We start from the raw sequence: 13,823 nt of genomic DNA on the forward strand, positions 1-13,823 counted from the left end.
AACTCACCAGCTGAGACCAAAGTTCAGTCAAGTGCACTAGCAAAGCCAACCAACAAAGTCGACAGCAGTTTTGTCAAGCTTTTGTCATGGATGGACAAGCGGTTCTCTGCCTTCGCTCATTGAGCCCACATAGTAAGCCGTAAACCTCAAGCCCCCTCTAAAGTGTACATAGATATCTAATGGGAATGATTAAAAATCAAATACCCAACACAAAACTAAAAATAACAAAAGACAAATAACCACACATTTCCACAAACACCTTGGAAATGCACATATACACTCCCAAAAAGTTAAAACACGTAGTCCCTACACGCATGATAACATACACTCCCACGTGCACCCACACTAGGACACTACACACGCACATGTACCCACACACACACACGTACTTTCACTTATGCACGTGTACATGTACGCACGTGCACATAATACACACACTTACTCACATGCACACAAAACATAAGCCACCTGCATGCACACCTACACTTGCACGCATGCAAACATGCACATACATGTATATGCACCCCCTCCATACACTATACAAACACACTTGCACGTACATGCACAAAATGCACATACACACATGTACACAGATAACCCCCTTCTTAGGCCCTTTTTTATTTTACCCCCTTTAAATTCTACCCCCTCCCCAGCCCCCAATTCCTTTTTTTTTTCCAAAATTCCCCCCTCCTTATTAAAAATTTTTTTTGCCCCTACATAAAATCCCCCCTTTTTGGATTTTTTTATTTTTATTTTTATCTTGATATTTTTAAATTTATATTTATAAAATTTAAAAACCTTGAATTATTATTTACCACACAAAAAAAAATTTGTGGCTACTTGACCATGTAGCTGTGCAAGCCACACGGGCCACATGGCCGCCCCCAACTGGGGACCATGGCCAAGGCTAAGCCCTAGCCACATGGGTTGCAAGCAAGTGCTGCCCATGCCCACCATCACATCATACCAAGGTAATGATCAAACATATACTCGAGTGGTAGTTCCACCATCAAGAAATTCCTACAAAAAATGGTAACTTCAAAGTGACTCATGCTTAATGCTAACTTTGGCTTGTGTTTAGTTCATTTATAAGCTTTGTAATATCAGATTTGATCATTGAGTTCCTAAATCTTCTAAGTTTTATCAATGAATCTCAAATTTATCCTTGCTCAAGACTTACACATGTAGTAGAGTATAAGCAACTGAATTTGCAAACATCACATGTGGCTCATGAGCAATCCAACATCATTATCATGTAGTTTAACATTATCCACCAATTCATGCTCGTTTCAGATTGTTCATTGTCCATCGCCCCCCACTTTATCATGTAGTTTAAGAGTTGATTGAGCCAATGTGAGTGAACTGTGTTCATGGCAATTATACACACATTAGAACCAAGGGGTTGAAGTTTACAGGTCACTGCAAAGGTTTTTCCAAGAACACGTCTCTAGAGCTTAGAAGCTTGTGTAATGTAGGAACATAAGATATTTGGCTTGACATAGGTATGTTATGCACTAGGGTTTAACGAAGAGACCCTAACTCCAATAGATGTAGCACTCGCACAAGCCTCCTCTGTAACCTCTTGGCATGACCTGAACATGCTAATGTGAAGGCTTTCCATGATCCACCAAGGTCAATGTTGACATTTAGAACTGTATATATATCTACATTCATAAATCAGCCTACAACCCACAGGCTATGTATCTTCGGAAAATGAGCCAGAGGCTCAACAATCAGTCGCAAAAGAATGAAGGGCATGAAACACGCTGACTATGACAGTATTCCAGATGATGGTGAGAAGAGCTTAGACAGCCCCCAGATGAAGTGGATTAATTATAAAAGTAAGGATCAGAAATGTCCCTAGAAGCCATTCCATGGTAAATCTCTAAATGCGTGATGGCTTGATATAATAATTGCTCCAACGAGTGCAGATGAGGGGTCTTTGCGAACGCTTCACTCATGCTCTTAGCAAACCCCTTGAGAGCCGGTAGAGGATCCGCTTCTGCCAATGCTTCACTCTCTCCCCCATACATAGCAAGGTAGCACATAAGAGTTACTGCGGCCTGCTGAACCTCACCTCTTCCAAAAAAGATCAGCTGCACAAGGTGGGGGGCGGCAGAAGCTTCCACAATTGCCCTCGAGTGTTCATTATGCAGAAAATTTTCCTCACATGCAAACTTTATCAAAGCCATCACCGTCTCCAACATCGTGTCTTCTGAAACTTCGAGCTGCTTGACAAGAGGCTTCACAACCCTTGTTTCCCTTGCTGGGAAAGTCCTCGACAAGCAACCAATGGCTTTAATGCAAGCCACCCTCACCTCCAAACTCCCTTCTTCCACAAGCCGTAAAAGCTGATCCACCACTGCTTTGGCTGCTGGCGTGCTCATCTTAAACGCTGCCCTTCTAAGATCAACATCATTCTCAGCCACAGCTGCAATCTCCATGACCGCCATTGTAGAATTGAGCTGTATTGCCCCCCTTGCCTTCTCCATCAGAGTAGCAAAGCACAGAAGAGCTTTTGTTTCTGTTATACTCTTGCACGTTTTTGAGTTGCCCTTTGCCAACTTCCGCAATGCATGAGCAACTTGCGCTTTGAGTTGTGCCTTCAATTCAGGATCTGCATTCTCTCTCTCCCTTCGATTAAGCTCCCTTGGAGTGAGCCCATGACCATTCTCCATTTGCGTGCTGGTCACATTTCCATTCCTTATCCGTACCACAGCACCTGTTGCTCTGCCCACATGATTGCCTGGTTTGGGTCGACTCAGAGATGAATTCAAAGGCTTAGGAACACGACTCATCAACTGATCATGCTTTTGTTGTGATGGCACAGAAACCTTACTAGTTGCCATGCTTGACATGAGTGAATGCATTGTCATGGGTGGTTCAGGTTTGGCAATCTCCTCCAAGGACTCGCCAAGAAGCGCAACCAAGGGCCGCACAACGGCCTGCTCTAGGAAAAGGTTCTGCTGTTCTGAATCCACATCCAAAATCTCTGCCAATGCCCAGGCAACTGCAGCCTGCACTTTCATGGGCGCACTATGGAGGACCTGCACAAACACAGGGGCAAGTCCATGCTCAATCATCTGCTTGACCACATCTGCGTCCTTTGCCATGTTGCCAAGGGACCAAGCTGCCGCCTCCCTTGCATTTAGGGTCCCATCTTGCAACACTTTGAGAAGTGGGACAATGGCCTCTTCTTCAACCATGAGTTTGATGAACCGCTCATTGTTTTGCGCATAGTCGCGGAGAAAGACAGCGGCGTCTTCTCTCTCCTGTTCCGAACCACGATGCAGGTGGGCAACATGCTCCCAGCAGTATCCAAGCATGGGTTCCACAGAGGCGATGGGCGGCATGCCGCCAATACCCTCGGCGCGGTTCTCTCCCATGGCGGAGATGTTGAGAAACCATGTGAGGTCTGCAATAGAGTTCTTGAGGTAACAGCTTACCCGTTTGAAGTCGTGGGTGGAGGTGATGGTGATGACCCTTTTGATGACTCCTTTTCTGTTGCATTTCCTGACAAGGATGAGAGCTTTGCGGAACGATTTCTCGAGTTCATGGAGCATGCGGCGCAGGGGGCGGGTGTAGAGAGGGCTGCCGGCTCCGTCGAGGTGCGCGATGGCGCGCAGAAGCTTGGAGAGCTTCTCTGAGGTAGCACTCAACTCTGCGCACTCACTGCGGAACGATCCGGCCTCGCTGGCGGCCTTGCGAAGGGTATCTGCTAGTTGAAGGGGAACGGTTAAAAGGTCCTCGATCTTGGACATAGCCATAGCTATGGAGCTCGCATGAAAGGAAGGAAACGGAGCGCAGGGCCGAAGATGGAAGGGAAGGTAAATGGGATGAGTTGAAGTTATGGCCTAAAAATTAAATGTAGACCGTTCATCAACTTTCATGGAAGTTGCTCTGCAGGTTGACTTGTTCTCAACCCACGTTGACCAGCACCCCTTTTGCTAAACCCCTCATTTTACATGCGTTCTAAATACACTCTTTTTTCTCCCCATGACCTTGAACATCTATTAAACTACCGACTCTTTTTACATGCGTTCTAAATACACTCTTTTTTCTCCCCATGACCTTGAACATCTATAAAACTACCGACTTTGGAAGCTGAGAAAGAGGGAGAGTGTGCGTGCATGCGTGTGTGTGTGTGTGTGTGTGTGTGTTTCCAACAAATTTCGTGGTGCCTTACTCAAGACATTGTTACCAAGGATGAATTTTGATGAGCTGGGTCACCCTTCAAAATGATGGGTTCAGTAGAAATAATGGCCATTTTTTTTCACAATTTACCTTTTTTTTCAACGGTCAAAGTACAACCAAAATACCCAAAACAGGCTTGACACCCATCAAAAAGCAACCTTGATTGTTACTAATTAGAAGTGGAGAGATAAGTCACTAGTCAAAGGTGGTTTTGTCAAATTTGTGAGTCATCACTGATCCCTGAGCCATCAAAGGATCGTGGGATTGAATGTATATAATTTAGATAATTTCTTAATATAACATTTAATATTTTATGTGCTTTCTTGTATTTTATGGGCCATAGTAGTTTGTCTTTTTTGTATTAAAAGGGTTCTCCTTTCAATGTTGGTGGAAAGATCCCATTTGCAAATTAATAATAATTCGCAACTTGTTTTTGAATCTTTCATCATTCCTGCTTACCATGAATGAAAGAGGAATTCATGATGATTATTATTATTTTGTTGAGAGAGGTTAGTTTCTTTAATCACATACCTTATAATCTAAGAGGGGGAGGGGGAAAAAATGGGAGGGGAGGTGGGGGAGGACATGTCGAGTCGATTCAAACTCACGCTCTCATAGCTTGAACAATTTACCACAAAAATTTGTGATTTTGAACAAGCGATCTCTTCATGCTCTAAAATCTAATTATAACTAAATCTTTAAAAAATTTTAAGGATGTATTTTCCCTTCTCCCACAAATTTGAGAATATTTTTTTTAAAATTGAATGAGTTCTAAGTTAAGCTCAACCTAACCTTGGCATCATAAACAAATGATCCATATAACGGCACCAAAATGCAAGGTATAAGTCTCAAGATCTCTTAATCAAAAGGTCGATGCGTCAACCACTAAACTATCACTACACCCACATAGCACTTTTTAGATATGAGATTGTCTCGTGATTAAATTCCTCCTTTAACATTCATTCATTTAGGTATGTCTCATGAGAATAAAAAGCTATAGCTTGCTTCTTTTTACAATACCTTTTTTGCCTTGTGTTAGCTTGCCTTTTCTTTGCATACTCTATGAACTCTTCGTTCTCCTTTACTAGATATTTATCACACGAAAAATCCAAGCATATTCTAAACACTTCAGGGCCCCAATAATCTTTGGTCGATAACTTGGTATACATTGTGTCTCCTGTCTCCTTGGAGTTCCAATCTATTGACTTGTGGTGGCATTTGCATGAGAGCAACCATCTGTATTGAGAAACAAATACCACCTTCAGTATTTTGAAAGTTGTGTGAAATAAACCACTATTATTCGTTACTCACTTTGCTGCTTGCTTTACACTAGGAAGTTTGTCCAATGGGAGTGTGGACTTTGCCCTGTCAAAACTAGCTCCTCGAAGATACCTTGCTTCCGGAGTCATGATTGAAAACATTGCGACGACAACCTCAACTTGTAAGTTTACTCTAGGTTGATTAGTGTGGTACCATGCTTGTCACCATAATACCTCCTTCTTTAAGAAGTTTTAAAAGTCTTGCATGTTTGTGTTTTAGCCAAGAGCAAGGTTTTGAGAAAACATTAAAATAGAACAAAAGTCAACATCTTGTCAATCTCACTTGCATCTATGCTATTTTACCATTTGGAGTATTATGTGCTTTTCTTGTCTTTGTGTCTTCTTCTTTCTGCTGTAAACAAAGCACATTACTCTTGTCAATAGTAGGTGGTAGGGATGAGCATGCGATATAATAAACTCTATCCTCTACCAGGCCCTTTGGTTTCTAACTTATTTGGCTTAGTTGGCTGCAATAACACATGACAAGAGGTGTTAGGCCATAGTATGTATCGTACATCTATTTCTTATAAACTATACAACTATATATTGTCGTCACTTGAAGAACTCCTCAACATTCTTTGGAGGATCAACCATTATTGCTAGCCATCGTGTTGCTTTTTGACACATGCGATCAACCTCATAAAAGGTTGTCTACAATTTTCCCTTCTGTGCTAGGATGTCACATTGCCCAGCTTGGTATCCACCTTGAAAACATCTGTATTGTCATTGTATTCAATTTTCCAAATCTCATTCACTTCTGTATTGCAATTAAAAAAATTAATACTTTGAAGACGATCTGCGAGAGTACAAGCAATGTGGACATTGATAATACCAAGGATGTTGTCCTTTCTCTAAGTTCTTGGCCATCCACTTTCTATCTTCTTCTGAGGCATCGCATGATATTTAAGCCCACCCCAACATAAGGATCGTGCAAATCTTGGTTGTGACATGAGATATAATGTATCCATGTTCATTGATGTTGCTCACAAATAGGGCAAAGGTTTAAGATTGTTAACAACACAAGTACCCTTTTGGAATAATCAAGGTGACATTGGTGGCTTACAATTTTTCTTATTAAGTTACTACCACACCGATAATAGCTCCCCTTCGTTCTCACATACACATCAAGGAGAGAGGCCTCCAACACATGGGTGGTGTTCCACATCACGAGAAAAATCAGCAAGAAGCAAAGTTAGTTTAAAGCTTGTAAGCTAGCCAATAATATTATTATATATTGTTGGACTCTTTGAAGGCATACCTCATTTTATCTCCTCCATCAAGGAGAGAGGCCTCCAACACATGGGTGGTGATCCACATCACGAGAAAAATCAGCAAGAAGCAAAATCAGTTTAAAGCTTGTAAGCTAGCCAATAATATTATTATATATTGTTGGACTCTTTGAAGGCATACCTCATTTTATCTCCTCCATCCAAGCACGTACATGTTGTTGCTATCCCATTTTGTGTTGAATATCGCTTACTCAAATCACTTGTTCTTTTGCATCATCCCACAAGAGCTTGTCTACATCATTAAAGTCTTGTGCTACTAAAGGAAGGAGTGATCAAGGAGCAAATGAAGTGGCCCTTGTATCATATGTAACCATGGTTAAAGAACTCTATGCACAACTTCTTATATCGTTCATTAACCCTTCAGATAGAAGGATTGGAGATAAGGCGATAGAGTGAAATCAAGGGCAATGGAGTTGTCTTCCTCACCTGCAAATATAAAACAACTTAGTCTGATTGTGCCCATGTCTCTAGATTTGCTTTACAAAAATATATTATTGTCATCCTGTTTACCATGAGTTGATCTAAGACCTCTTATACCACGTCCATGTGAAGCTTGATGTTGTAGTTTTTTATGAATACAACTTGTTGGTCGGCCTCATCGTACTCTTCATCAAGAGCCTCATGTGTGGAGTCCTCTTTGACACTTTTCTTCTTCTTTTTAGATCTTTCTCTTTCCCCTTCTTTCGTTTTTAATCTTCACCTCATAATCTTCATCTCTATTGCTTTTCTCTTCCTTGGAGCTGGGGGGGTTTGAGGACATCTTCCTTGGTATGGAAGAGCTCTTCCCTTACGAAGTAGGAAAAATTTCATCTCCCTACTACGGAGTTTGAGGACACCTTCTTTGGTATGGAAGAGCTCTTCCCTTGAAGACTGGCCAGAATTTCATCTCCTTTTGCCTTCAACATTTGCCACTTGCCACTTGAACATTTCACAAAAAAGTTGTGAAACAACTTATCAAAGTTGAACTTGACTTGGCAAAAAACCCAAATGAATTCAGAACATCTTCAAGCATGTTCATATCATCTTATAGAAATGGATGAGATAGAGGAATTTTTTTTCAAAAGATATCTCGATAGTAACCCTAATATATCCTTTTGTCAAGGGGACACTATGCATGGTTTGGATGGTGGAAGTTTGCATAACTTTTCGCTCACCAACTTTGTGACCCTCATGAAAGATACTCATCCCCACATACAAAGTGTTACAAGTACAAGTGCCGATTAACATGATCCCCTCTAGGCATCTCTAAGCACATGACTACCATAATTGAAAGGTGTTGTCTTCACCTCTTGCGGCCCATCATCTCACATCCATCCTTGGTGACTGGAAGAGGTTGACATGATTAATAAATCCTATTGGGAAGTGTAAAATTTTAACTAAATTAACAAAATTTCCCCCAAATTAGATAGTACCTCAATAGTGATTTAATTATCCCACGTTAGTGGTGGTGAGTTCTAGTGGCCCTTTACCTTCCTTAATAAAAGGTGAGTTTGTTGTTGGTATGCATAAAGTAAATATCTCTATATGGATGGGTTTAGATGTATAGATATCTCTTTAAGCCTATATATTTAGAGGGTAGAATCTGCAAATGTTATATGCATCTCCCTCTCTATCTCTCTCTCTCTCACACACTTTGAGAGTGCACAAATGTACATATATATGTGTTTTAAATTTTCCTCTCTCTTTCTATATATTGATGCATGTATAATATTTATGTCTCTATGTATGTGCATACAAGTCTATAAATGTATCAAAATATATATTTATATATATAAATAGGTCTCTACATACATATGTGTGTGTGTGTGTGTGTGTGTATACATATATATCTATATATGTTTGTATGTACACACAAACATTTGTATATACATTAGTTTCTTATATCCATATATAGAAATATATATACATATAAATCTATCTCTCTCTTTTATAGATATAAATTTCTCGGTCACCAAATAATCATATCATATCCTTTTTATTTCAAGTGAATTATTGTTTAGGATACACGGGGTTTAGTCTCTCCCACCTTCAACAATGCAATATAAGCTTGCAAAATACTTCCTTTCAAAGTTTATAATTAGCACCATCTAGATTGTGACATGATTTCAAACTAATCCTACCAAGATTAGTCATTCTAGGAATGAATATAAATTTTCAACCACAACTAGAAATGCTTCCACACCTGGCAACTACTACAGATCCATGATATCTTTCAATGACATGGTGAGCTTCCATCATAGAGAGGAGATGTTATGGGTGCTTTACATTCTATTCTATTCTTTGTAGGAGGATGACTATACATTATCACCATGTAGCATCACATGGATACTTTTTCTTATGCAACTCTAGTTTTGCATAGTTTTTTCTTTTCCATGGTTGTCTCATGGATGGTATCACATAGAAAGGAGATGACATGGTGTGCTTCCATCATAAAGAGGAGATGTTATGGATGGTTTGCATTATATTCTTTGTAGGAGGATGGTATCACTATATGACCAAACATTCTATTCTCTGCAAGAGGATGGTATCACTATCTAACCACACATTATCACCATGTAGCATCACATGATACTTTTGCTTTTACAACTAGTTTTGCATACTCTTTTCTTTTTCATGGATCTTCAATTTCCATGGCTCCCAAAGGATGTTGTGATGCACATGTCATGCAAGCTTCTCTTCATTTGCAACTTGTGCAAGTGTTATCCCTCTTCAACCACCAATGCAACCCGTGTTTTTGCTACCAAATTTCATTTAGTTTGGAGCAATATTAGTAGCCATGCAAGGCTGCTTTGAGAGAGGCCATGACCTATGCTAGGACAATCAAGGTCAAGTGCGTAGGCAGGAGGCTTTCACTCTCTCTCTCTCTCTCTCTCTCTCTCTCTCTCTCTCTCTCTCTCTCTCTCTCTCACACACACACACACACACACACACACACGCGCGCGCGCGCGCGTGCGTGCACGCGGAGGCTTTAATTTCTCTCTCTCTCTCTCTCTCTCTCTCTCTCTCTCTCTCTCTCTCTCTCTCTCTCTCTCTCTCTCTCTCTCACACACACACACACACACACAAAATACACACATCAAGGGGAAGCGACTAGGCTCCACATGCACTCTACCTTAAGCCATTGAGTAAAGAGTTGCTTATGTGGTGTGCCGTGTATAGAGCTGCTTGTGTGGTGTCAAGAGATATGCTCCTACTCCTACAATTAAATGGATATAAAGAGAGACGCTAGGAGGTATGCTAGGAGAAAGTGATACAAAAAGTACACTAAGAGAGAGGGGAAGGGATAGGGGGGAAAGAGAAGAAGAGAAGAAGAGAACTTTTTAACGTCGTAGGAAACTATCCCAAGAGAGTGGGAGGGTAAAAACAAGAAAGGGAGAGGGAGTGCTGGGTAGGAAAAATGAAATAAGGGAGAGGGATGGGGAAAGAAAGAGGGAAAGAGGGAGGGATGGGCGGCAAGAGAAAGGGCATAAGGGTTGCGAGAGGGTGAAAGACAGAGGGAGAATCACGACCTAAAAAAAGCGGATAGGGAAAAATGGAGAGAGAGAGATGTGTTGAGATCCCAATGTGTGAGAGTGCAACAAGTGAAGAGCAAGGGATAAAGCATACACATTAGGAAGGGAGAAAAAAGAATAAGGGTCATAACTCAAAGATTGATTTATCAAGCTACATGTGAAAGGCGAGGTCAATGGTCAAAAAGGTAGCACATGGAAAGCACAAGGTAGCACATGGACTGTGAGCATTTATTGAAATATGGATGGCACAAGGGTCCACGTAGAGCTTGTGATTTATAAAGAGATGTACTTGGATCAACTCTAATGCAATGAGATGATTATTGTGACTTTGTGAGCTCATTAATCTTGCCTAGTTTAAATTATCTTTACTCTCAATCATGTTGTGCATTGCTTGCTATGAGCTGCCCTAGGCACCATGAATCTTAACATGGTATCAGAGCCTCCTAGGGCTAGTAGTTCTTAGATTAATGGTTTACTTAGTTGTTTTATTCATTCATTCGCATCCCTCATTGTGGATCTATAATAGAGAGGGTTAAGCATAACATAATTAGCTTCTTGGTTCTTTGTGAAAAAAACTAATGCAGCTCTCATTTTTGTGTGCATCCTCATTTGAGCATTGTTTTTCTTGATTTTCTAGTAGGCATATTTTCTGCCAAGCAAACATCTTTAGTGCTAACTTAGAAGATGGCACTAGTTCTACAATGTATCAACAGTTAGCTCGAGAAAGAGTGGAAGTGGCTAAGACATCAATAAGCACTTCCTACTTTGCTAGAGGATTGGGAGCTAGACCACTTGAGCGAGCAACATTGTATAAGCCTTCATTCAAGTATCAAGGAGAAGCACTTGGATCACATGTGACATAGTAAAAAGAAACTAGTTTCCACATCAGAGGCTCAAAGTAATTTTCTACCATTGAAATAATCCACCATTTCCATGCCATCGAGTGTTTTAATGCGTACAATGCCTTGTGAAGTTATTTTAGACCTAGTCCTTTGTGTTTAAGCTTCTTTCTATGATTTTTCATCCTATAAAGAAGGACCATATCCCCCTCACTCATCTCCTTATCCTTGAGCTGGTTGTTAAACCATTGTTTACGCCTTAGTTTTTCTACAATCATGTCATACACAGCTCTTAGGCGTGTTTTATCTAGTTTCTCTAGCTCAAAGGATCGGTCACTTAAGATGTTACCATAGTGATCCTTTCTTGCATTTCTACCCTTGGGCTTGGCACCAGGAATTTCAGGGGCATGATTGCTTCAATTCCATACATTAAGGTGAAGGGTGTTATATTAATGGCCACTTTGTATGCCGTCCTATAAGCCCAGAGTGCAACTAGAAACTTCTATTCCCAATCATTGCAACTTGCTTCCATGATCTTGGTTAGGATGGCAACTTGCTCCCAGTCATCTTGTTGGCACTCTCTACTTGGCCATTAGCTTGGGGGTAATAAGGTGAAGATTTACAGTGTGTGACCAAGAATTCTTGTAGCAAGAATTGCACTACTTCATTGATAAGCTCAAGAGGACATTCAAATCTAGTCATCGCACACTCATAAGGAATAAGGTGAAGATTTACAGTGTGTGACCAAGAATTCTTGTAGCAAGAATTGCACTACTTCATTGATAAAATGGGTACCTCTATCATTGATAAGCTCAAGAGGACATTCAAATCTAGTCATCACACACTCATAAGGAATTTGGCTATGGATCTTGTATTGGCCCTAGCTTCCACCCATTTAGTGCAATAGTTCATTACTGCTATGATATACCTTGCTTGGGTGTTTTAGATAGCTGAACTCATGGGACCAACAAAATCAATGCCCCATTTCTCAAATGGTTGTAAGGACATTATGGGATAGAGGTGAATTCTCTCTTTATCATGCAAAATTGTAGACCCATTAACATTCATCACATCGCTTGACGTATTCGGCTGTCTCCAAACAAGGTTGGCCACCATCATAAGCCTGCCAAGAGAATGGTATCTGCTACTGTGATGAAGTGTCCACCTACAGCCCCAGAGTGGGCATGTTCCAAAATAGAGACGTACTCATCTTCATGGACTCCTCGTCTCTACTACATAATGTCCACTTGCAGCCCCAGAGTGGGCTTGTTTCAAATAGTTACGTACTCATCCTCATGGACTTCTCATCTCATCACTCCATCTTGTCCTTGTGTGTACAATTGTCCCGCTACCCCTATCAATTGTTAGGGGGTCGCCTTCTTAATAAGGCATCGTTCTCGATATCTATTGATCAGCATTTGATCTCTGTTGATTAATGTTTCGATGGGTAGGTCATTAGCCAAGAACTGTGCAATTTTCTCTCCCCATTCCCGAATCAAGCATAGTTGGAATAAAGGAGAGTTCTAGCAAGTCATCATTGATCCCATTGGCGGTTCTCCATTAGGAATGTGTGACATGTGGTCGGCTAGCACATGTTGGGAGCCTTTTTGCACTACAAGACGGTAAATCAAACTCTAATAAAATTAGGAGCCATCTTGTGATTTTGCTCGTGGTGCAAGGCTTATTCACAAGGTAAAGAAGAGCTTGATGCTCTATAAAGAAAATGAATTTAGACGCCTAGAAGATAATGACGAAACTTTTTGACCGTATAGACCATGGCCAACCCTTTTCTCTATGTGGTTATGTAATTTCGTTCTACTTCGTTCAATGGGGGACTAGCAAAGCTAATAGGAAAGTCCATGTTATGTTCTTTGAGTTGAGCTAGTATACAACCAATTGCAAAAGATCTATGTGGACATGGAATATTATTTCCCAATTTGGGGATCTTAAAATGGGAGCACTTGCCATTTCTTTCTTGAGAGTATCATATGATTACTAGCATTCCTCTGTCCATTCCATAAAGAGGATGAGCTATGTCGACATACATGAAGATGAAATGCTAGAAATAAACCGACATGCCCCATGAATCACTAGACTCCCTTGAAATTGGTAGGAGGTGGCAACTCAAGAATGAGTCACAGCTTGCTGTTCTAAGACAATGTGTCCCAAGATCACTCCATGTCAAACCCAAAACTAGAATTTCAAAGGATTAAGAGAGATTATGTAGAGTCTGCATTTATCTAGCACTTTTCTCAAACACCGTAGATGTGCTTTCCATTTAGAGTTGACACATAGGTCATCCATAAAGACTTCAAGCAATTTTTGTCGATACTCCTTATAGGTTGTGCACATTAGGCATTGGAAAGTTCTTGGAGCATTGGTTAAACAAACGGCATGACGTAGTATGCATATGTGCCCCATTCTGTGTGGCAAAAGCCATTTTATGTAGATCTTTTAGGTCTATCAACAATTGGTTTTAGCCTGAAAAATCCATCAAGGAAGCTGTAGGCCTCCTTTCTTGCTACTCACTCTAGCACATGCTCTGTGAAGGGTAACGGATAGTGATCCTGTATCGTGGGGCTGCATATCGAATATGCTTTGTATAGTGACACGTCTATCTCCCTTGCCAATCTTCATGGCCCTTTTCTTCTGAGTGCATGTAGTTACTTG

The 13,823-nt window shown here is 40.8% G+C and overlaps 1 protein-coding gene across 1 annotated transcript; it reads right to left on the bottom strand.

Moving 5' to 3' along the window:
- Nucleotides 1–1,294: 1,294 nt before the first annotated feature.
- On the bottom strand, nt 1,295–3,843 carry LOC147616458 (uncharacterized). The gene has a single exon (XM_086777531.1). The coding sequence runs from the start codon at nt 3,765–3,767 to the stop codon at nt 1,830–1,832; it is 1,938 nt and encodes a 645-aa protein (XP_086633657.1). The 5' UTR covers nt 3,768–3,843; the 3' UTR covers nt 1,295–1,829.
- Between the last annotated feature and the right edge of the window lie 9,980 nt (nt 3,844–13,823).

Source organism: Cibotium barometz, chromosome 38, assembly GCF_041138505.1.
Source record: "Cibotium barometz isolate CiBa-2024 chromosome 38, ASM4113850v1, whole genome shotgun sequence".
In the NCBI taxonomy this organism is placed as follows: domain Eukaryota; kingdom Viridiplantae; phylum Streptophyta; class Polypodiopsida; order Cyatheales; family Cibotiaceae; genus Cibotium; species Cibotium barometz.